The following is a 26,026-nucleotide window of genomic DNA, read 5'->3' on the forward strand; positions in this document are numbered from 1 at the left end:
CCCCCTGGCCATTAGACTGTTAAATGGTCAATCTAACATATAGTTAACTTAAATCTAAACGGCTGCTAATCTGACTTTTTGCACTACTGGCAGTTTTTTTATAGCTTGCCACTCCTTGCACATTGCTCTCTGCACTATTGTAGTTACAGCGTTATTGTTACAGTGTTAATGTTACTGTGTACCTGACTTGTTAACCTGACTGCCCATTTTGCACATCTGGTTAGCTACTCTTCTTGCACTATCGGCACTATGGTAAAATACTATACGTAGCCAAAATACAATACAACATTATTTATATCTGTACATTCAAGGAAACTGTGGGGGTCAGATGCATCGACATTTCGTTCTGTATACACGTGTACTAGAATGACAATAAAGTAGATCTGAATCTGAATCTGAATCTGTGTGAACGGCACTGACTTTGCTTCGAACGCACTGCCTGAAACGCTTGGTTTACATTACAGGAGATCATATAAGGGGTCAATAAACCATTAATAACTAATTTTACTTATTTCTCATTCTGTATGGCCTAGTGTCAAATGAATCGCAACCCGCAGACCAGCAGTTGGGGGTCCCTGCTCAATAAAAAAGACATGAAAAGGATACTGGATTATCTAGGAGGGAAAAAAAATCATATTGCAGGAATACTTTTCATCCAGCCATGACAAGTTCAGTGAACTTTAGTTGCTTGATTTAACATTTGTAATTCCCTTTCGGGCAAAATTGACATTCAAAATTGTATCATCACAAAAAGAGATTTGTGGTGTTCATAACTTTTAATAATATCTGCTTGTTGTGCAAGAACAAGGAACAATATGTTTTTTTCAGCGACGGGGGGAGCCATTTGTTGAGCAGAGATAAAAATCAAGAACTTTAACGGTAGTTAACTCATTTAATGCCAGGCGTTTTCCAATTTTTGCCTTTTCGACTCATTATTTAAGGCCTACAGAAATTTTTATATATATATATATATATATATATATATATATATATATATATATATATATATATATATATATATATATATTACATATGACATTTTGGCATTCAGGGACAATGCTTCTGATAACGTATTTATACGTGTTATGGCACAGAATCAGTTAAAAACGTCAAAAAGCCAATTGCAGATTGCATTCTTTTTAATTTGTAAAACGTTAAGAAAGAGCTGACCAAAGTGGTATTCTTTTATCAACCAGCATTGATCATAAATGACTGTTCTGTTTCAAAATCAAGGGTGCCGGCTTAGAATTAAGCCTTGCTTTCTATTTTCCGCTGCGTTGTATGGGACGCGAAGAACAGCTCGTATTTCTCTTTAAATGGCAAATAGAATTCAATTGTTTGAGGCGTGTTTATGCTTTGTCTTGTTTCTCCAGAACAGGTCATTATCTGACCCAAATAAATCTGCTGCAAGTGGCAGTGACAGCTTTTACTGTATGAGTGTGGGTGGGGGATCCAATACGTTGCTTCACATAGTCCGATCAACTTTGAAATAACCCATTATTTAAGAATCTCTTGTATGAACCGTATATGCCATTTTGAAAATGTAAACAGACCTTCAAACAGACAATTATTTAGTTTGTATCTTAATTATAACACAGACAACAATACAATAATTGAGTTAAACATGACAGCAGCTAAATAATTATGCAAGAAAGAAAAATAATGAAAGACAAATTAATAGTCACACTCAATGATCTTACAATTTTTTTTCCTGCTGCATTGGAAAAGGACATGGATTCTGATTTGTCGCCCATACAAGTATTGAAGGCCATACTTGCATGCATAAAGATATAATCCCCCAAAATGAATAACCACTATTACAAAAAGAGTTTGTTATCAGTCGTTGCGCTGCTGAAATAAATTGTGTTCTCAGAAACACCATGCTGCTGGGGACAAAAATGCAGACGAGGCATTTTAAAGTCAATAGGCCGTGGGTGGGGCACTTTGTAAATCCCTGTACGGATAAAAGTGAGTTGAGATGGCACGCAAGGTATGAAATGCTTCATATTTTTTCGGATATTTTGTCTGTTCAGTTCTGAGGTCATGCGCTCAAGTCCAGCTGCCAGCCGTCCTGTGAGGAGTTTGCATGTTCTCCCTGTGCCTGCATGGGTCTCCTCCAGGCACATCCCACGTTCCAAAAACATGCATGTCAGGTAAATTGGCCGCTCTAAATTTTCCCTAAGTGTGAATGAGCGAGTGAGTTTTCAGTTTCTGTGTGCCCTGCAACTGACTGGGGACCAGTTTGGGGTGTCCCCTGCCCACTGCATGAAGATAGCTGGGATGAGCTCCAGCACCCCTCGACCTAAGGGCCCGGTCACACAGCCTTTTGCATCTGTGTCGCGGGTAAAATTTTGCGATTTTTTTTTTGCCCGTGGTTGCCCGCGGTAGAAAATGCGCAAAATTGGCCAACCCGCTGTTCATCCGTGGTATGCCCGCAAAACAGACGCCGGCGACTTTTCCGCTTCCTCATCGCGTAAGTTCCATGTCATTTCCGCGTGTGGACCACGGGTATAAAAGCTGCCGAGCCGGGCTGTAGAAATCATAACCGCTCAAGACACAGTCCCGTGAAGATCAAGATTTCAAGCTATGGCACCGAAGAAGAAGCCAATATGTTATTATTGTAATAGTTTTTCATTTTCATTATATTATCTTGTTATGAAATGAAAAGAAATGTCAAGAAATAAAAATGGATTAAGACGGGGTCACTACAGTGACGGGGATCCATGTTCACCCCTTGACGTCTCGAGCACAACTGACGTGTGCTCAGCAAATCGCGCTGTATATACGCGGAGAAAGGGGTTTGACCGTCACATGCGTTACACACGCCAATTCACGTGACAACACCGCGATACAGGCGCAGAACAAACGTGCTATGACCGTGCTCCACCCGCGATTACCCGCTAAAATTTCGCATCCTACCCGCGTGTAACCACGCCCTGGCCGTGGCCGTAGCACGTCGTTCCGCGTCTGTACCGCGTCATTACCTCGTGTGTACCACGTGTGCCGCCCGCGGTTACCCGTGGTCTAAAGTTTTGAGCAGCGCAAAACTTTTTCGCGCGGCCAACCGAGTGTGAATTTCTTGCCGCGTGTAAAGCACTGCTGTATCTCGTCTGTATCGCGATCTCAAAGCGTCCAACAGCGTCTGCTTCACGGGCAGAAATTTCTGGCCGTGATTCAGCCTCGATACACCCGTGAAAGGCTGTGTGACCGGGCCCTTACTTAGGATAAGCGGTGCAGATAATGGATGGATGATTGGATGTCTATTCAACTGAATTTGAAAACTTAGAATCTATAACTGCTGAAATGTACTGCATTTTTTAAAAAGTGACAAAAATTACAAAATACTCTTAAAACGTTTGCGCAAAATCATAAAAATCTAACAAATCACTGAATTCCGACTCTCCGCTAATCACATCAACACCGGTTAAGTTTTGTTCTAGGTTTGTATTGCTGCAAAGCACAGCGAGTACTCAACTTTGGCATCACATTTTTACGACCTCCAAGGTTTGGTTTTCAGTACGAAACGCAGCATGAGTGGGAGGACAGATACATGAAGTTGAAGCAGCTGGAGCTTATGCCTTTTACATCCCTGAGGAATATCTTCCCCAGCAAATCCTCATAGCATCGCAGTGTAAGAATGATCATTAGTACTAATTACCAGGGAGATTCATCTGGTTATTTCCTAAGGGATGATTAGTGTAACTTTGATAGATTGTTACTTTGGAGCAGTGAAATGTGCAAAAAAGAGAAACTGTAATTGACTTATCCCCAAAAATGAGGTTAATTTCAAAAGCTACTTTATTGAAAGCCCTGAGTTTAACCATGAAATATTGGAAATCCTGGGTTGTCAGTTTTACAAAGCGGAGGTAACTCACACTGGAGATCAACCACAACTAGAGATGCGCAATAACTATTTGGCCAATAGTTATCAGCCAAATATGGACTAACAGTCATCAGCCCGATCAAAATTAAGACTCGATAAATGATCCATTATTAGTCTCTTGGAGCCCTATATTATTCAGCCTTTCAAAGGCAGTGGTGGTCTGTCACGGCATGCAAGGCCCTCTCTGCTGGCTTGAAAAGTATCTAAATAATTTGATATCAATTCTATTTTGTCCTTCAACACTGATTAAATAATTTTAAATTTTCTGTCAACTCTCTTTCATTGCATTGGTTGTGCTTCTTTCAGATGTGTGCTTTCATATTCAAGCATCTAACCCATCGCATTTCAGCCATTAGTTGTTGCTACCCAGAGGCCTTGAAGGCCGTGTATTGTAAGATCAGTGTTAAATAAAGTTGTTCATTGAGTATATCAGATTCAGAGTTTGTGGATATTGGGCTTATGGAAAGTGAAAGGAAACATCAGCGATTTGGCAATATTTGATTGGCTAGGGGGCAGATATCCACTAAAGTGATCGTGCCAACAGCTGCTTAAATTGAAGCGAACAAGCTGCACAAGGAAAAAGATTGTTGTGCTTGGTTACTTTTCTGTATTAGACATCTTTATAAGGATGCCCAAATAATTGTGTGGACATTTTTCATATTTGTGGACATTTGGCAAGGCTAAAAGGATTTGATTCAGCCCAGGGACCCTTGTTGCAGGTAACTTAACTTAACTGATCAAATATCCCTACGGATAACACAATTATACACAATCATTGGATGTTTTCTGCCTATAAGCCAAGGTTTTACCTAGATCCGAAAATGTATTTTCTCTGGAAAAATGGAGCTCCTCTGATGTTGTGATCAAAGTTTTGTTGAAGCCTGTCTGATCTGTCTGTTACAGCAAAATCTCCTTTTAATAGCCACCCAATCGGTGCAAAACTCCTGCGGGATGCAAGATGGCTGTTATCAGCGCCTCACGCAAAGGTTTGCACAGCCTTCAGGTGTTAATTAAATCTCAACCGACGTTCCCTCACGCTGCCCCGAAGAATTGGCTGCAGTCGAATCGAGGCCATATTCGCTTAAGACAGGATGGTTGAACGTTTCCCGGGAGCAAAGAGAATCAACGGGGCTTGAAGAAGGCCAGTTTGGAAACGAGCAATCCGTTTCTGGAGGGATTGAAATTGATTTTCAGAGCGTGGTCGGCAAGCTCAGTGGCTGTCTCCGAGTCTTGAAGTGCAGCCCGGATGTCTGAAATGCTGTCTGGCTCGCACACGTTGAAGCTCACAACTTGAGGCATAGCACTTGTGCACACACACACACACACACCACACACACACACACACACACACACATGCACACACACACACACACGCGACTCAGAAGGCCCAGGGCAGTAAGGTATTATTACACAAGAATTGAGCAAACTGCCTTTAATGACCCAGTTTAAACTTTGCCACTCTCTGATTTTTCTCCAATTTAATAACGTTGCTCCATCTCGTGCAATTTTCACTGCACAATCATAGCTCAGTGTTTGAGCAACCAACTCAGCTAGAACTTTACTATTTTCAGGGTTTGTAAACCATTTTCATAGCCAAATTCAAGCACTTTTTAAGGACTTTCAAAGCTAATTTTCAAATTTCTCCATTACCATCAAAAGTAGAAATCATGCGTGAATCATGTTTTATTGCAGAGCCGCAAATATATCTGTGATTTATATATGTGTTTTTAATCATGCATGTGCATTTGCCAAGACAAATTATTTTTAGAACTCGAATAATTCGTGAAAATATTTGTTTTTGAGACAAATCTCTCCCCCATATAGGAAGGAATAAGGCAAAAAGTAATGTGCAGCTAACATGTTCAGTTATTTATATAACAATGTATCAATGGGAAACAAGTATTTTTTGCATGGCCCATAATAAATGTCCATAATTGATACGTAATCCTTGCACTATTACATGTTTAATAGTACCCTGTCTAGGTGTACCATGCACTTGAGCGAGACCAATAGGACAATGACATACAAACTAATGCCAGCCGCCATTAATCACAAGGGAAGAGGAATGTAATGGCAAAGGAAAGCCCCAGGAAGCGTCATTTTTAAGCAGACTTGTTGAAGAACATGACAATAATGTAAAGCATTTAAAAGCACTTCAACCAAAATTCAAGCACTTTTTGATCTTTGAAAACACAACATTAAGATTCAAGTGTTTCTAGGATTTCAAGCACCCGTACCATCTCTGTATGTTAGTCAGTAAAAGTATCACACACAGGATGCACCTTTCCATTAAAACGTCTCCAGCACCATGCACATGCATATGTATGAGTTTATTAATGAAGTCTGAAAAGCACATAGGACATACACTCTACATTACCTTGAAGTGAAAACATGCATATTATAAACAATACTACATTAAGTTGTATAAACTGATGCCAGAGACAATTTTTTCTGATAAATTCATGGAATGTCAACATGTTTGGAATACAGAAAAAATGAAAAGGGTTTAATTGCATAATTAAGAATAACATTCCAAACTACAGTTTTGACTTACCTATTTTAGTCAAATAAATAAAACAATAAATGATTAGTTCGAGACTGGACCGAGACATACCTAAAAATTACGACATTGGTACCCGTTGTCTCACTGCTTGGCACTCTGCATTAGGGGTTTGAATTGGGGGGTTGGTCACCTAATGACTCCCAACGACAGGTGTTGCCACACACCGGTTGGGTAAAACTGTTATAGCATAATTTACTATGCACAGGCATACGACTGTATGGGAGCCCCCCCCCCCCTTGGTGTGATGGAAATAGGGCGAGAGAAAAGAAGATTTAAAGACAAATATTTATTTTTTACTGACATTAAATCAATTAAGAGTTCGTAGAGTTTGTTGTTTTCTTAAAAGCACATTTATCATTTGGAATAACATGTTTACCAGAGATCTTGTTTGGGAGAAATTTGGTTTTGTGTTGCCCTAAGTTCCACTGCCAAATGAATTAGAGTACTCCAGCATTTGAATTGCCCAACCTGATACTTGGTGGTGAAACTGTAACATAATAACTTTGAGGTGAAAATAAAAAATCTCAGTTTATATGCCTTTGTATTTATACTTCACTTTAAGCTCCATCCAAATTCCGGTTAAATAAATGAAGGAGAGTAATTGGGTGAAGAGACATAGCAACTGTCTCATTTCCATAAGGACAAGATAACAAGCCCGGTCATGACAAGAAACAAATTTATCAGGTCTGGCTCATGAATAAAAGATCAGAGGTTTAAATTGAAGGTTTATTGTGTTTAGTTGGCCTTGATCTTATAAAGATCTGACAAATATGCAGGACACATCCTCTCCATACTTAAGTAGCAGATCCAGCAGAATATGTGTGTCTCACCTGAGATTTCTCTGCCTGTTCTCAAATAGCTGATGCAGAAACTTTCAAACAGACCATTTTATAAAACGCCTATTAGTATTTGATACACTAAATGTATATCAAACCGCAGCTAAAATTAAAATGGTTGAAAATGTTTATGTATACTTATTTTTTTCATCCGATCAGATTCATTTACAGAACATAAAAAATGTTTCTTGAAATAGCTTACTTTACAACTGTCACTGCCGTCCTTTACTGTTGTATTTTGAGTTTATTTGAATATTTGAGACGAGATTAAACTGTTATTGAGTTCAATATGAGTAAGAAATCTAAATCTATGCAGCGCAAAGAATACATGAGAATGGAACAGAGAAAAAATATCATGAAATGAAACCAAAATAAATCTAATAAAGCATTTAATTACAATGAGAACAGTTAATTAAATAAATACCAAATTTGATGGGAATCTAAATCATACGGACAAAAAAGAAAATTATGTCTCTGACACTATATCAGGGGTCTTTAACATGGACAGCTAAGGTTCACGTGGACTAAAAATATTATGAATACAATTCTGAAAAAAGCTCATCAGTGCTGGGTGATGGTGATTTTCTAGTAATGTATTAGTGGTTGACTGAGTCTACTTAACCCTACTTCCAAGAATTCATCTGGTGATAACATGGTAATAACATAGTGAGACATATCAAACTGGTTGCCCTTCACACTAATTAGGGACAAAAAGTAGCTCTCAGCTTGAAAAAGTTGGAGATCCCTGTTCTTTGAAACAATTATGAAGAACATGCGCAATGAAATTGCCCACAATGCACTTGTTGGCTACCTCATCCGTTTCAAGATGTACTCGACTCTGGCTGTGCTGCCTGATTTGAGTGATTATAATAACTGTACTGGAATCCAAAGCATGCATATAGGCTTTTGGAATGCTTTGTTACACCAAACACACATATCTGCAAAGCTCTGAAGTAAAGTTAACAGAGGAGACTTCCAGCTGAGATTGAGTAATTATTTCATCTCTCGTTTCCCTTCCATTTTTTATAACAACTGTTGGAAAAAACAGCACGCAAAACACATTTTCAGGTAAGATTTCAAACTGTGTGGTTAGCGCTTTCGCAACAGAAAATTATTGAGAAGTACTGTCCAAAGGAAGGTAAAAGTATTTTTACACCACGTTTTTGTTTTACTCATTACGTCCATATGTTGGAGAGAAAGTATTAGAAGAATAGCGTCCTGAAATTATTTCCAATGCCATAGTGCAATACAGTTAAAGCAGAAAGATTATTTTTTAAATCAGAATTTGACATAAAAGAAGTTAATTGCAAAAAAAAAAAAAACACTTAAAATGTACAGTCTTTAATTGTTGAACAAATGTGTGAGCCTGCAAAAGGGGTTTGTTCTTTGGATTTCATGTAAAATAGAGTATTTGATGAATAATTAAATGTTTGTACTTCGCAGATTTTGACTATCACGGGTCCTTTTTTAATGCAGCGCCTGCAAAAAAAAGGGATTGCTGTAATTCTCTACCATGTTTAACTCAATGGAATGAATTCAAACTAATCCATACTGAACCAATCTGAAATGTGAGAAATTGACTATTTTAAACTATTCCCCTACTGCTGACAACTGCTATATTGCTGAACTGGTTTAAAGCAACATTCGAAAAATGCAAGTTAAGATAGGGATTAGTCACTCACACCTTGCTCCCTTTACAGGTGTGGAGGGTAATGTAAAATCATATCAGCATTTTTGTACTATATAGTATAACACAGTTGGGGAACAAATTTAATGCTCTTGTGAAACTATAACAGTGTACTGAAGAAATTGCACAGAACAAAACATAAACATCAGCTCACTGACCCAAATGAAGCTTGTTATGTTAGTACTATTACATGAATTATGAAATTATTATGAAACAAATCTTTGGTCTGTTGTTATAAAGGCCCCCAGTCACCAATCCAAAATCTGACAAATGCGACTAACAACAGCCTCAGTTATGCTGTGCAAGAAAAATGAGTGAACCGGTTACAGTTGTAACACATTATGACTTTTCCCTCCACATTTTATGATCGTTTGTGCTAGTCCTTTCAAACTTGTATACATGTTAACTCGATATGTCTTTAACAAGTAGACACCAACGGTAGAGTGCTAAGTAGCTCCAAAAGTCTTTAAAACAGAGAAATAAACAGTGTTATCACTGTACCCAGTACATGTTTATGATTGTTACACTGCAAGTGGACAGTTGTAACAGTGTGATTTATTGTGTGATTCATTACCATAAATAAACTTAGACAGTACAATATTGAAGAACTCTTTTTAATAGAAATATGTGACAAGAAGAGCATTAAATAGAAAAAAGTGCTTGTGTCATATCTAGCCTTTTGTAAGGCCAGCATTGCTAATCAGAGTCTGACAAGCAGTTATGGCAAATGTTGAAGCCCATGCCTGGGGTGCAGCCTTCGTGGGCAATTTGCTTGCAATCAAAGCACTGTACCCACTATTCTTTATTTATGTTCTTTGTACTTGTATTTGTCTATACAGACTATACAGAAGTTGTCATTTTCAGATGTGTTACAACTGCCCCCGTACCTTTTAGCCATCATTAACTAACATTTGTGCCAAAACCACAAAAGACTAAATTAATGGCATCAACAAAACTATCTTCCAATTGGTCAAACTTTGACTGTCACAACTGCCCCGTGTAATAATTGTAACCGGTCTTCTCTAATTTTTTTTTCTTGGAATGTCTTTTTCTCGATTTTTACGAGTCATTAGGTGACCGAACCCTCCAATTGCAACCCTTAATGTTGATCGCCAAGATGTGAGGCAATGGGTAACAATCTTGTAAGTCTTAGATATGACTTGGCTAAGGCCTGAACCTGTTACCTAGCAGTCCCAAGGCCACCAAGCTGGTCTGGTCTCCCCTAACTAATACATACACAACGAAACAGACACTGAAGTAAATTACTATTGGTAAATATGGTCTATGCATTTCTGAGAATATAATTTCATACCTTTGGCGCAGAAGATACCATCTTCATATTAGGCTTAGCCAACAATTTTCCCTATATGGGTCAAGTTGTATCCTCTTAATTGTGTCATTGCTTCAGGCTTGAGTTAATGTTACAATTGCTCGATGATATTGCCTTCAGGGTCACTATTGTCCGCCAAAAAGGAATAATCTGCCTTTTTTGGGGGGATACCTAATAAAAATCAGTTGACATCAATTCATTTCATCCAGCTTTAGATATATTTTGTTATTAACGTCGGCCAAACAAACTTGGCAAAGTGTGTGTCTTTGTCAACAACGGATGGAAATGTTGCAGTAATAGAGAATAAAAATCGACTGACATTAGATTGCATATGTCACCGGGCTGACCTTTATTATTACCAAGGCAGATAGAACATGTAAATCGACTTTATTCATAGTATTGCTGTAAACTTGTTTCAATCCATGCACTTTTTGTTTTAAGTTAAATTAGGTCATGTTGGTTGTATTGACATATTTATTCATTTATTGTAAAAAAAGAATCAGGGAAATATTTAAGTTTTTATGTACCTTTGTACGAGTTACTGCTATGCCTAATTATATTTCCTGCAGTGTTTTTGGTTTAAGTGAAAGATTAGTCAAGTTACTTGTGTTGAAATTTTTATGAATTTACTGTAAAATGTTTCAGAGGGCTATTAAAAGTTTGATTATAATTTATAACAAATGTTCTTTGTTTCTTTTTGCATTATTTAAATATTTTTATGCCATTTTTTTAAGCTTTTACAGCAAAGTAATCTCGGTTCCAAATATCAGTTATCGGGCTCCTCTTAATACTAATAATTGGTATTGGTATCGGCCCTGAAAAACCCATATCGGTCGATCGCTACGAGAGACACCTAGGAAATATTGTGTTGACTTCATGCCGTATACTTCAGGGGTACATTGTTTAAATTGGAATTACACTGTATTCTACTGAGGAAACAACAAAGATCATTTTTACCAGAAATGTTTCAAAGTAAATTTGAAGAAGAGATTGCAATCAATCACACAAACCTGCAGTGTTTGCAATTCATTTAAAAAGTCTATCTCTCGACTGTGTCACTCTGTGTTTCACTTGAAAAACTCAGTGGGTCAGTTGATGTCCGAATTTCGCAATCACAGGGGGAATCCATGCTGCTAGAAGAAATGGAAGATTTCATAGTCTACATGAGGTCTCGGAGCTGGTGTCTGGTCTTTAGAGAGAGTCTCATTATATTTCTCATTATAGACCCAGTGAGCTCCTGTAATGACTGGGCTTACAAATCGTCTCAGACATAAAAGAAGGTGTGACAGCGATGCACCCAGGAAATTGTATTGCTGTCAAACCTTTTGATTAGAGAATTCAAACATGAATACATGTTTCGGGAGTTTTGTATGCAAGGAACAATTGAAATAGAAAATATTCATCCCTCCCTGGAAATGTGTAGGCATTCTAACCCTATACTGCATATCTATTGATATTCTATATAACTGATACATAAACTCAAATGTGGACAGCATCTTAGGTAGAAAGCGGCTGTGAATGAAATTGAAACCACTATCGTCTGCAATGTTCAGTGGAAATCGCAGCACAGAGGCATGATTGCTCTCTTGAATTGCAGGGAGGGTGATGGGTAGGCCACATTTAAGAGGGTGCTGGAAAGCAATTTCATATTTATTACCAGGCCATCACATTATAGCATAGGTTTTTAAACGAATGGGCCGAGCACATATGTGGGAAATAGAAGTCTCTCATTAAGGGAAATTGCCATTTGTAGAATAAACTAAAATGGATACTACTTGTGTATCTCATTTGTACCATATTGTGAAAGCCATTCTGACCCTAGGCTACTGAAGGTATTACTGTATATGTATAGTACGTAATGCATGCAGAACTAAAGGCCAGTCAAGGAATATTGATAACAACCGTAGTAGGTAGCGGCTAAATTGAAAGGTAACTAAGGCCCCTTGTACGGCTGGCATGAACACTTGTGCTGCCATGTGTCATCTACACATGTGTTTGTGTGTTTTTACTTTTTCCATGGCTGCAAATAAACACATTGATCCGCGTGGAGTCCAGCAGCATGGCATGAATGTTAATTGTACCCATATCTATTGACTGCAGGGATTAAAAATTCAAGAGCGTCAAGATTGTCTTTCTGGTAATTAACATGAAAATGTCATTTAAATCGTATTTGCAACCCCTGTGTACAATGTTGATAAAAAGTTAAAAACTAGAATGTAATCAAATAAAATATGTACAGTGTCTCATAAAAATATCTGCGTGTCATTGTCAAGTCATTTAGGTCGACATCGGCTCATTCGAAAATCATAAGGGAACGTCTGGAGTCAGTTGTCTGAGCTTAGAGAACAGGGGGCAATACTTTTAATACACCTTGTTTTCAGTTTTTTTCATCGTAATTACAATATAAGATGTAGAAATTTTCCGTATTTTAGCTTTAAGTTTGAGACCGAAGATCTGGCAATCTGACAAGAAGTGTTTGGAGGCCCAATAGTTTTGCTAGGCACTTTTTATTCAAAAACAAAAGAGACTATGTATATATATTCTGTGTATAATTATATCAAGACACGGCTGAGTGTAAACAAAGTTTGTTGTGCTGTGGCTCAAAGCCTATAGCTTATTGTCCTGCAGTTAAGGAACTGATGGACTTGACAGCTCTGGGAAAAAGCTGTCCCTCAGTCTGTTTGGAGTAGCTCCACAATCACACAAAAGCCTATCAGCAGTGTTTGTGCAACAGCGTTTGCTAAGAATTGAAACACTATCTAGGATGGAAACTCTCTTAAACATGTAGTACTACTCTACTCAGGTTTATTGATAGCTTGAACGTTTGTAAATTAGGATTGTATTTATTGTTTTGTTGTTGCTGATATTAGTTTTAACTCATAGTAAAGATATTTTTGACACTTTGACACTGCATCTTATGTATCCTACTTTAAGTTCTACTCTTACAAGAATCTCAATAAGTGGCGATAGTATTTATTGATTTTAGCAAGGGTATTGGAAATGTAAAAATATTTGACTAAAATAATGTTAAAAATTATGTTTTAAAACATGATATTTATTTGGGATTAAGAAGAAGAGTTAATGAAATATCAAGCAATGAATATTTAGTGATTAATTTGTCTTTATTCTTCATCTTCTTTCTATGTTTATTAATCTGAAAACAGAGCATAAAACACAACTCCTCTGTGGCAAGGCCCCAAATTTGGATGAGACTGACCAGAGATTATTATGGCTCTGGATGTTGTGAACGTTTCATAGTTGACACGCCCCTGCAACATTGCATGGACATCGGGGACAACTACAGGTGAATCACACTTCTCAGTCTCCCTGGTAATGTCTATTCGGGGGTACTAGAGAGGAGGGTTCTGCCAAGAAATTGAATCTAGGATTTAAGAGGACCAGAGTGGTTTTTGTCCGGGCCATGGAACAGTGGACCAGCTCTACACACTCTGCAGGATAGTCAAGGTTGCATAGGAATTCGCCCATCCTGGTCTACATGTGTTTTGTGGACTTGGAAAAGGCATTCGACCGAGTTCCTTCAGGAGAATGGGGTACTGGACAGTCTTATGTGGGCTACGAGGTCCCTGTATGACCGATGCCAGAATTTGGTCAGCATTGCTGGCAGTAAATCAGATTTGTTTCCAGTGGGAGTTGGACTACGCCAACGTTGCCCTTTCTATTCATAACTATCATGGACAGAATTTCTAGGCGTACCATTGGTGTTGAAAGGGTCCGTTTTGAGGGCCTCAGTTTAATAGCGCTACTTTTTGCAGATGATATGGTGCTGTTGGCTTCGTCAACCCATGATCTTCACTTCTTACTGGAGCGATTTGCAGCTGAGTTCAAAGCGACGGGAGGAGGATAAGCACCTCCAAATCTGAGACCATGGTACTCAGCTGGAAAAGGGTGGCATGCTCTTTCCGGTTTGGGGATGAGATACTGCCGCAAGAGGAAGAGTTCAGGTATCTTGGGGTCTTGTTCACTAGCGAGGGTAGTTTAGAATGGGAGATCAACAGACGTATCGGTGCAGCGTTTACCCTCATGCGGACCCCGTACTAGTCTGTCGTGGAGAAGAAGGAGCTGGATCCCGGATACAAGCAACTGAAATGAGTTTCCTCCGGAGGATGGCTGGGCTCACAGAGCATTAACAAGTGTTGAATTCAGACAGTTTCGCAAAGGTTTGCTTGTGTCTATGGTAATTTCATTTATTCATCCACCAAATTACTTATCCTTATCGGTAGCTGACATAGGACAGTGGGCAGAGAGCACCTTGGACTGATTACCAGCCAAGCAATAGGCACACTCACACACACACACCTATGCCTAGGAACAATTTGAGTTACCAATCAACTAACCTTGCATGTTTTTGGGGATGTTGGAAGGAATCAGAGTGCCTAAAGAAGAACCACCAAAGCAGAAGGAGAACATGCAAACTTCACACTAGGAGTCCAGTAGCTGTACCATGATCATAAACCTCTGAACTGTGAGGCAGATGTGCAAACCAGTCAGCAACCATGCCGCCTATTGCTACTTTTATATCACGAAAACGAATCCTCAATTTTCAGGTATCCAACCAATCAGGGTCTACATGGCTCTTATCTGCAGTTTTTACCCTGTATTCATGAAACAGCAGGATTTCTTTTAACAACAGCAACACATTTTGCACAATTTTTAAATAATAGCAAAGACACGACACAACAAAAACATTTCCTTTTAATAGGGACAGATTATTCCCTGAAATGTGACTGCTGAGAAATGTTCAAATCCAAACCACCCTCTGTGCTCCTTTAGGGCCCGGTCACACAGCCGTTTGCGTCTGTATCGCGGGTAAAATTTTGCGATTTTTTTTTTTGCCCGTGGTTGCCCGCGGTAGAAAATGCGCAAAATTGGCCAACCCGCGGTTCATCCGTGGTATGCCCGCAAAACAGACGCCGGCGACTGTTCCGCTTCCTCATCGCGTCAGTTCCGCATCCTTTCCGCGTGTGGACCACGGGTATAAAAGCTGCCGAGCCGGGCTGTAGAAATCATAACCGCTCAAGACACAGTCCCGTGAAGATCAAGATTTCAAGCTATGGCACCGAAGAAGAAGCCAATATGTTATTATTGTAATAGTTTTTCATTTTTATTTTATTATCTTGTTATGAAATGAAAAGAAATGTCAAGAAATAAAAATCGATTAAGACGAGGTCACTACGGTAACGGGGATCCATGTTCACCCCTTGACGTCTCGAGCACAACTGACGTGTGCTCGGCAAATCGCGCTGTATATACGCGGATAAAGGCGTTTGACCGTCACACGCGTTACACACGCTAATTCACGTGATAACACTGCGATACAGGCGCAGAACAAACGGGCTATGACCGTGCTCCACCCGCGATTACCCGCTAAAATTTCGCGTCCTACCCGCGTGTAACCACGCCCTGGCCGCGGCCGTGGCACGTCGTTCCGCGTCTGTACCGCGTCATTACCTCGCGTGTACCACGTGTGCCGCCCGCGGTTACCCGTGGTCTAAAGTTTTGAGCAGCGGAAAACTTTTTCGCGAGGCCAACCGCGTGTGAATTTCTTGCCGCATGTAAAACACCGCTGTATCACGTCTGTATCGCGATCTCAAAGCGTCCAACAGCGTCTGCTTCACGGGCAGAAATTTCTGGCCGTGATTCAGCCGCGATACGGCCGTGAAAGGCTGTGTGACCGGGCCCTTAAATATGGTGCCTAATCACTCCCTACACATTATTTGAAAGAAAGGTAATAGCAGTCAGAAGTTAGAAATGGCATAGTCCACATTGCTTACTGTGTGCTTTCATTATTTGCTGTGACTTAAGGTCTTGAATATTAGCCAACCATAAGCCCTCATCTTTGCTAACACACCATTATTTTAGGACTGTGTGGAATAGACAGCCGTAGAGAGCAAGAAAAGGAAAAGAACATTGCATGCTATTTGTGAAGATAATAAAAAATACATGAGGCCAAGAGTTGAGGAAATACAAGTCTTAAAACTCACAATATAAATTAATGCAAACCATAAAAAAGCACCTTTAGCCGCATCGCAGTAAAAAAATAACAGTCCTTGTGACATCTAAAAATGTCGAGTCATGAATTGTATGAATAGCTGGCTGATATGCAAACATTTATGTCGAGTCCTCATTTTTGCAATATGCAGAAGAGACCTTGGCAAAAGGAAATATTTCATCCATCAAGTTTTCACAAAGGAATACCATACCAGTATGGACAAATTGAATTTCTACTTTAGGTGGAACAAGTTTGCTGCTCTGTTGCTTACTACATAAAATGTGCCATGGCTGTATATTTTATAAAGGTGGAAAATATAGTTTCTGTTACATGATATTGAAGATGGAAAATGTGTCAATATTTATGTCACTTACCTTTTGTCTGATCTCCTCCTCCATTTTGACCGGAGATCCGAGCTCGGCTACCTGTCTGACCCCTTCACTGGCCAAGCCTCCATACTCCCACAACACATAGTTCTTTGAGTGGGATGCGCCAATAATGGCCGACCAGTGATTGGCACGACCTGGTGGGAAGGTTATCCCATTAGCTGAGCATGAACAGGAAAAAAATGAAGCCCTAGCCTCAAAAGGTTTATCACCGTACATCACAGTTGCATTTTTCTGTAACTGGGCTTGCTGTGAATATGTTAAGGTTTGGTAAGTGATAGTGAACCCACAATCATCATCAAGTGTCTAGTCTGTTCCACTTTACCAGTTAGGTGACACCAAAATCAAATAGTTGTAGCGGACCAAATTTATTCTTTCTGTCTGGTCTCCTTGTGATTTCATAAGTAGCAGTAATGAACTTTCATAGATGGCAGCTATCATTTTATGAATACATTTTTCCCAAATTATTTTCAAATGATCTGTTTTTAATGCATTAGATGCAGTGCTTGCCTACACTTTATTAGGGTCATTAAGGATATCCTGCTAGTTTATTTCACTGTTTCAAAAAAGGTTTCCATTTGGGCTGAAACATTTGCTGTTTTACGGAAAAATGATGATTAAAGATTGTTTCGTGACGGTTAACCATTGAAATACTTCGGTGCAGGAAGAAGCAGCTTTAAATGGTACTTTTAACGTTATTTTCACAGAAATCCTTGAAAACTTTTGAATTACCAGGATCACTATTCCTTTTATAACAATGGCTTGGAAAAAAAACATGCCTTACTTTTTGAAGCTGCGAGTTGAAAACACATTTTCTTTTGTATGTGTGTGAATTTGCTTTTTAGATAAATTAAATATTACACAACATTAGATATTTTAAAAAGTCTATATAAGATCAATAAATACTTCACCTGCATTTTCAATCTAAAGTTTGATGAGTAGCAAATGTGTACCAGCTGTATTTTATTAGCATATGTACACACTTTTCAAGCAGATAGCATTGTGACGTGTGAAAAAACACACAAAGAGATGAGATAAATTAAAATCTCTCAATGAAAGACTGAGGCAGAGCAGAACTAATTAAATCAATAAATCTGTTTCTGAATTGGATTCACTGCTTTGAGGGGGTAAAGCAGTCATTTTCTGTGGTGTCATTAAGGGCTAATGTCAGTTTACTGTCTGTTTAAATTTTTTTCTGTGATAGTCGTTGAAAATAGATGTTGATATTTTAAAAATCTGTAGATATTAGCATGTTTTTCATACCAACTACTCTTTCAGTCTTGAATTATTTCTCGCCAATCTCAGGATTTATCTTCCTCTATTCTCAATGGAATATTGATCCACTTTGGAGGAATTTTAACAAGAGATCGCCTTGGTAATCCGTGAATTAATTCACATCCTGATAAAGAAGCACAATGTTCTGAGCATGCACGTATACACACACAGTCACCACACATACCGGCAAGTCTGCATTTTTGGAGCAGACTCATGATCAAGATTAAATGTGCGATAAAAGAAAGTCAGTGAGATGAAGAGGAGATTAGTTTTTGCTTACGGGGGTAGTCTTTTGGATGAATCTTCTCTGACCAGTTTCCATAGAAGGTGACTCTGTACTTGGCCGTTCCACAGGCACAGCAGTCAAGCAGAGGTTTATCTGTAGTATCTCCATACAATGATTCTGCATTCAAATAAGGGAATGTTAAAACTGTCCAAAAAAGACTGCCAGGCGCTAGTGAGAACATTATATAGGAGATTTGTCCTATTAGTTAAGTGCAGGCAAAATACGGAAAGGGGACAATGAGGCATGAGGAAAGGAGCTTGCTTTTTTTTTGGTCCAATGTCACACATATCCCGGGGGGTCCCCAATCACAGTCACTTGTGCCAAAGCCCAATGGCTGAGTGGAACATGATCAGAAGCAAGAATGATACAGCGGGAAATGTGAAGCCAATAGTGGATTCCCACAGGTATTTCAAAGAATCCAGCAACTGAAGCGGGATCCTACCTTTCTCACACATCTTCTTGGTGAGTGAGCCTTCATCCTGGAAATAGATGATCCTCTTCTGCACAATGCTTGCTCTAGCAATAAATGAAGGCAAGAGAGTAAGACTATTAGAGATTTCACCAAGTCAAGCCTTAAACCCAGGGCTCTATTTTCTGCACCTGGCAGAAGCTCAACTTGGTTGCAGTTTGTTTTTTTTTTTTCATGGGGGGAGTGGGTCGCGATTTTTGATTCGATTTGTTGACATAACATTCGTAACTCCAATGCTCTGTGTGCTATGTATGAAGAAACTAGGTATGTAACAGTATAAGCAATATCGAGATACAGTAATGACTCCTTTATTGCGGGGGTTACATTTCAAAAAGGACGCACAATAGGAAAAATCCGCTAAGTGTATGGCCACGCACAGAGGCGGATGGTTTAAGCGTGTCGGTGCAAGGGTGTCTGTCAGCAGCTATTCTGGATGTGTGCTTGGCCCTTTCAATGAATATCCCCAGCTATGGCGCTGCAGGTGTCGACTGCATGGCCGCTATTGGTGTGTGAGTGTGTGTGTGTGAATGGGTAAGTGTGAAGCACATTGTAAAGCGCTTTGGGAGGTCTTCATTGAATTGAAAAGCGCAATATAAATGCAGACCATTTACCATTTACCATAACAAGGGATTATTGTAATGGAATATTAAAAATACCAAAATATTATTGTTGATATATCATATTAAAGACAGTATGTATTATTTTGTGTCCTTCTAAGCATTCTCCAGTGGCTAATTTATTACAGGAGGTTTTTTTTTTAAGTTTTAGTTTTTGTTTTAACCTCTCATCTGAACAGACAATAACAACTCGCCGGGTGCAACTGAACCTAAGAAGTATCCGCCATTTTATAGTACTGTAGGCTAATCTGTCTGAAGAGATGTATATACATGGAACAGTGTTTGTCAGGAACTGAAACATTTTATTGTCAGCTCAATCTTTTATGGCTTTAGAGTTATAATGAATCAGAACTGTTAGAAGAGAAACCAATTCATGCACATTGAAGGATTTTTATACATTTTACTATAAAGGATTTTATATTTTATATCAAATACAAATTACATTTAAATGCAAAAGATATTCACTGGCTGAGCTGTGGGGCGAGGTCATTGTAACCTAGTAAAGAATGATGTTTACAGAAAACAGCAGGAACTGGGACATGGGCTGACGCAAGAAGAGCCTTTGTGGCGCAGGAGGGCAGACATTGTTTGGAGAAGTTGTTCTGATAAGCTCTGTTGTTATGAGTTTTTTAGACATCGCGACGCCCTTCGGCGAGGAGGTGGTGGAGCTGGCATATTGCCCGCCCATGGGAGGAGTTGACACGCCCATGGGAGGAGTCAGCATGCCCATGGGAGGAGCCGGCACTCCAGTTTGTGAAAAGACGTGGGCAAAAGAACTTCAGAAGATCGAGGGACAATCGAGAGAGAGGCTTGATGAAGAGCAACACTAATTCGGCTAATTTGGCATATTCGATGGAATTTACTTAGTTAATTTGTATAAGAAATTAAATCTGCCCCCATGTGGAAATGCCGGTCTCTTGTTCATTTTTCCATAAAGAAACGAGCATGCATTGTTAGGCGAATGTAAGTAGTGTTTGGTTAATGGAGTCAGATTCGAACAATTTGGTGAACGATACATTCTTAATAGTTTAATTCCTACCAACATGAAAAAAATAAAGAAAACTGTGACAATGAATATAACGTCTGTATTCAAAATGATGTGTTAAAGCACCGGTGAAAGAAATGACCTTATTAGCTATTATTTATCTTATTTTCTATTATAAAAGTTTGCTCCGGTTTGCTTTGACACACAAGTGCATTGCAGTACATACTCGATTCAACGATAATGCTCTGTGAGATGGAAGTTAAGACCTTGTGCAAATTGAGCTGTCAGGCAAACTTGTTCCCCTAACTGGTAGGGTCTTGACATGTAAATCAGTCTGAAACAAACCTATTCAACGAGCAAACTGAGGAGGGATGAACACAAGGCCGCTGCCATCTGACATTCTAACACAAACACTTTAGGCAGTGATGGCTGCCGAGTTGTTTCCATGGGGATGAACCCCAAACAATGTGGTGTGTGAATGTGAATGAAGGGCCTTGATGGTCCAGCTGGACTGGTCGCATATAAATTATTTTGGAGCAGCAAACTAAGTTTAGCTGATCTCAGCTCACTTCTATTGGGAGAACGATTATACATAGTGGAAAAATTACATCATCCATGCCTGCAAATTTATTTTAAATATTTAGTGGATTCATTATTCTCCATCCATTATTTGCACCGCTTATTCTCATTAGGGACGCAGGGGTTCGGGAGCCCATCTCAGCTATCTTCGGGCAGTGGGCAGGGGACACCCTGAACTGGTTGCCAGCGAGTCGCAAGACACAACTTTTTTTTTGTTCATTCACATCTAGGGACAATTTTGACCGTGCAATTAACCTGGCATGCATGCTTTTGGAAGGTGAAAAGAAACCGTAGTGTCCGGAGGAAACCCACGCAAGCATGGGGAGAACATGCAAACTGCATAGGAATGCTGGTAGCTGGATTTGATCCTATGATCTCAGATCTGTGCCCCAGACACGCTTACCACAGATTGATTATCATATTGTTTCTTAACGCTATTTATTTATAAAGTAAAACAACAGAATAATTTGTGGTTTGATTCAAATTGTCTACTTCAAAGAGAATTGACGGACGCTGTTTATATTGACTTTGAACCACTTTCTCGGGTTATATATTCTTCTTTTAAACCAATATGTTTTCGATGATGTTTCCAATATACTGTTATAACACCCTTCCTTGACAGACAAATGCCTTGGAAATTGAATTTGTGCATTTGCTTTAATCAGGTCTACTTTTTTACAAATAAATGAGGCAATTTCACATAAAAGTTTTTGTATTTTTTTCACACAAAAAACAAAAATTGTCACTTCCACTTCTCGTTATTCCTCGTGTAGGACCCGACATGATGATAGTTTGTAAAATCTCCTTAAATGTCTGTTTTTATTCAAAACAAAATTATAATCATTATACAATGTTTGCCGTGCATATTGTGCTGTTCATAACAATAGGTGCATATAGCATTTATTGCAGTCGTGTGCAATGTTTAACTCAACTCAACACAACTTTATTAATAAAGCACTTTAAAACAGCCACCGCTGAAGACAAAGTGTTCTACACAGATAAAAAATAGTTAACAAAAAAAACTAAATAGGTCATAAAATATTGATAACACTTAAAAGTATAGAAACTAATGAAATAATACAAAAGGAACAAATTCACATTGGGTCAAAATACAAGGAATAAAAATTATATCCAAATGAGTGTGCTGCTGCCACAGCAACTGACAACATTTTATCCAATGATGACTATTATAATTTTAATTTGTATCACTCAAATCTGATACATATATTTAAAAGCATTTGCACAAGAGGCAGTATACTGAATTGTATACTGAATTGTGGATAGGCACGACCTATGAATAATGACTTTTGCTTAGCCTTACTAATACATCGTGAAATTTGTATTGCTCGAAGTTTAATTTAATCCCATCCCTAAATGCATGTATCTAATAAGGAGTCACGCACACTCTGCTGCAACCTCACCCACTTTACTGGGCAGATCAGCAATCAAATAGAGAAATGCTTATTTAACATCTGATTTAAATTCTATCTCACCTCACCCAGTCCACACCACAACAATTACAATGGCCCAAGTGCAAGTGAATAAAAGAATGCATATGTGTGTGTGCGTCTACAGGCATGAAAAAGGGAAATAATGATTTATAAATGATAATTTTCTAACAAAAACTCTTTTTAAAGATGAAGAAATGCACCGAAAAAGATTACAATTTGAATTTTGCCCTGTACTGGCTTTAACTGTAGATTCAAAAACAAAACCACGACTTCGAGAAAGTGTTTACCAACAGCATGTGATGATAAAGCGCTTGTTTAATCAGTAATTTAGAAACCCGCATGTGGTAGGATGTTCAATAATATGTCGTCTCACAAAACCTATTCATCAGAGTGCAACACACGAACCCATGCATCGTCCATAAGAGATGAGGAATAAATTGCTGACCACCAACAGATACAAACGGTGAGAGAAATGGTGGCAAAACTTCACAAGTGAGTTCTGTACTAACGTATAATAGGCGACAAGCAGAAATACCACCAATCCTGAATTTCCAATTGATTGATGGTTTTAAAACTGAAGAAGTGACTAAGCCCATGATTTCAGCTCTGGTAAAGTAGTTGCATTCAAGTCTTTTGTTAGTCACATACAGTTTTATGATAAAGTGGCTTCTAGTGAAGGCCATTATATACGTCCAAGTATAGAGACATTGAAAAAAAGCATTGGCTTTGTTACTTACAGTGGACGAAATGTCAGTTAGGTTATTCATTTTGTACATTGTTGAGCTACAAGTGACAGTGTGCGGCTTTTTTTTTTTTGCAGTTTAAGGCTCCATCTTACAGCACGAGAGCAAGTATTACAGATATACAGTTAAATCCCTTCAAACCATGCAGCAGTTTATGAATTTTAAAAAGCAAAAAAGAAACTGCATTAAATTGTTAATGTTTACAACAAAACAAAACAGACTAAGTGAATTAAATATATGCGAAAGGCATAGAAAGGTCAAAAATAAGATCTATTTTTTTTTTTTCAGTATTATGGCCCACAAATGGGAAACACATGCCTAAAAAAACAATGAGAGCTATCTGACTCTCTTTGCCCAGTGCAAGTCAAGTGCAAAGTGCATTTTCTGTGTGCATATGGGTGGGGTTGTCTTCATTTTTATATTTTGCTGAAATAACGCAAAGTGCAGATACAAAATGTTTTTCATTGTGCACCATTTTGAGATGGAATGCAGCTGACTTGAAGCCAATCGAAGTGTATCTCTCAATGTCAGTCAACTCATTGAAGTCACATTATATGAAAGAATAAATTGATTTGCTCATATGTCAATGGTAGGCATGTAATGAATTAGAATTACAATTGCCTTTAGTTGCCTTTGATAACAATGCAGTGAGCATTTGGTTTAAGGTCAGGTTTAAGATGGTGAATTTTAACCTGTGCAGTACTTTGAAATATTTTGTGGTTAAGGGCTATACAAATGAATGTGTATTGACTTGACACTGTTTCCTATGAGATTAGACAGGGCTCTCTAGGATAAACACATAATAAAGACTTAAAAGGAAAAAAAAATAGATTACAAATATTGTCAGGATGAATAGGCAAAATATTTGCGAAGTTGTGCTTGGAGACTGACGGAAATTGTAAGTGCATCACAACAATAGTGCTATGAAAATAGTGAAATGACTAATGAGCCGTTATTTTTTCAGTTAGGAGTAATCTAACCGTAACGGGTGTAATAATACATTTTGTTTTGTTGAAACTCCCGCTGATATATGTTTGTATAGTTTGTGTATAAGTGTCCTGCAATGACGAGTCCAACAGTGCCACCTGCTGGTATGGGGTGAGGTTTAGTTTAGCCTCTGATTTTATAATAATAATGATATTAATAATAATTTCCTTTGTATTGTCATTCTTTGTAACAATGTACACAGAACGAAATGTCGATACACCTGACCCGTTGTAGCGAGTCGATGCAGCCGCAGCCAGAGGGCGCCGCCATTATACCAATTAGGTATGTCTCGGTCGAGGCGCGAACCAGCGACCTCCCAGTCTCAAAGCGGGCACACTACCATCTAGGCTACTAAGCTGGTATGACCGTAAAGCGGATATTGTTAGCAGTCTCTAACGCGCTGCTAACGCTAAGCCACGACTTTTTGGTGCCCCGCAAAAAGTTAGTTGACAACATTAAAACCACAAGTGACAAATCTTGCAACATACTCAGTAATATAATCGATGTTGTCAAGCTGTTTGGATTTATTTTCGTTTTGTTTCTGTCGCCATTTATGTTAGTTGCCGTACGTTGCACTGTACTAAAAGGCTAATTTCCTTCATAGATGTTGAAAACCAGCGGAGGTGCTAACCACATGGTGTATGTTGTGCCGCCCATTGCAGGTAAATTGTTCCCGTTTTTATACTCGTTATTGTAATTATTTCTGTTTTCACAAAAAAGGATGATGTTGGTGAAAATCCAGATTGAAAATATGTCGAGCTGAATTCATTGTAAAAATTAAAACCACTATACGATCAGCTGTTAAAAGTATCTCGTTAAAATGGATGTAAAAATAATTGTCATGGTTGATTTTCTGAACTTGTATTGTATCTAAACTGTAAAGAAAACTATTTGATATGCTTTGACCAGTCTCCGATGCGCTGTTAATGATGTTGAAAACCAGCGGAGGTGCTAACCACATGGTGTCTATATGTTGTGTCGCACATTGCAGTCTCCAGCGCGCTGCTAACGTAACTGAAATAAAAGCCTCATGATCCAGTCCAGCCTGAATGTGGATTCTTGGTGGGACGGGTACACCGCAGTTACATAACTAATTATTTTTTCCGCCGTTACAAAGTTGTTACCGTTAGTGACGGTCAAAAGTGTTGCGTTACTTTGTCCAGTACAAATCAGCAGCATATCAAGTGAGACTTTTTGCACATTTATTCACCAACAACATGCAAACATGCACACGGCTAACATTCAACCTATGTCTACTTTACTAGTTGTCTCAGCTTGTTAGATTTAGATTTAATTCATTCAACTCGCTTAATATTGTTTACTGCTGATTGTTATTTTATGATATTGTTTCTGATTATTTTTGTTGCACTTCAAGTGTAGAATAAATCTGTTACTGGTGAGTAGCAATAAATATTACATGGTTCTAGAACACAACTACCTGTCTGTTCTTCTCTATTCAACTGACTCAAATACTGCTCATACAATTTCAAATTCTTTGACATACAACCTTTTTAAAAAGTAATGAAATTAGTTATTATCCCTGGTTATGAGTTACTTTTACTATAGAGTAACTCAGTTAGTTTCTGTTAAGAAGTAGTTTGTAACTGTAAATAATTGTTTTTTTTTAAAGTAACATGCCCAACGCTGCATATAACTAATAACTAATTGTGATGCAAAACTACACATTAGTATATCTATTTTGACGACTTGAAGAAGAAACTCAGAACACATTTAAAAAATATGAAAAGAAGATAGAAACTGTGTAATTTAGCATCACACCAATGATAAAAGAATAGATATAGTATGTGATGTCACATGTCATTGTCATGTTCTGTACACGTTTTCGCTGCAATTACTTAGTTGTTAATGTATATGATAGCAGAAAATTTAATTGAATATCACTAATAAGAAGCTACAGGAAGATTCTTGAATTTTGCAA

At 38.5% G+C, this 26,026-nt stretch overlaps 1 protein-coding gene across 4 annotated transcripts in view; it reads right to left on the reverse strand.

The window, feature by feature from the left end:
• Positions 1-26,026, reverse strand: part of LOC148367636 (spondin-1-like) — a 104,958-nt gene that overhangs the window by 57,875 nt on the left and 21,057 nt on the right. For all 4 annotated transcript variants that reach the window (XM_088334630.1, XM_088334631.1, XM_088334633.1 and 1 more), the window contains exons 4-6: positions 18,699-18,772; positions 18,251-18,373; positions 16,684-16,832 (exon numbers count right to left, since the gene is read on the reverse strand). In XM_088334630.1, the coding sequence (XP_088190756.1) occupies positions 16,684-16,832; positions 18,251-18,373; positions 18,699-18,772 (346 nt within the window). The remainder of the gene's footprint in view (positions 1-16,683; positions 16,833-18,250; positions 18,374-18,698; positions 18,773-26,026) is intronic.

Source organism: Urocampus carinirostris, chromosome 4 (genome assembly GCF_059441175.1).
Source record: "Urocampus carinirostris isolate Australia breed hairy pipefish chromosome 4, RoL_Ucar_1.0, whole genome shotgun sequence".
In the NCBI taxonomy this organism is placed as follows: Eukaryota; Metazoa; Chordata; class Actinopteri; order Syngnathiformes; family Syngnathidae; genus Urocampus; species Urocampus carinirostris.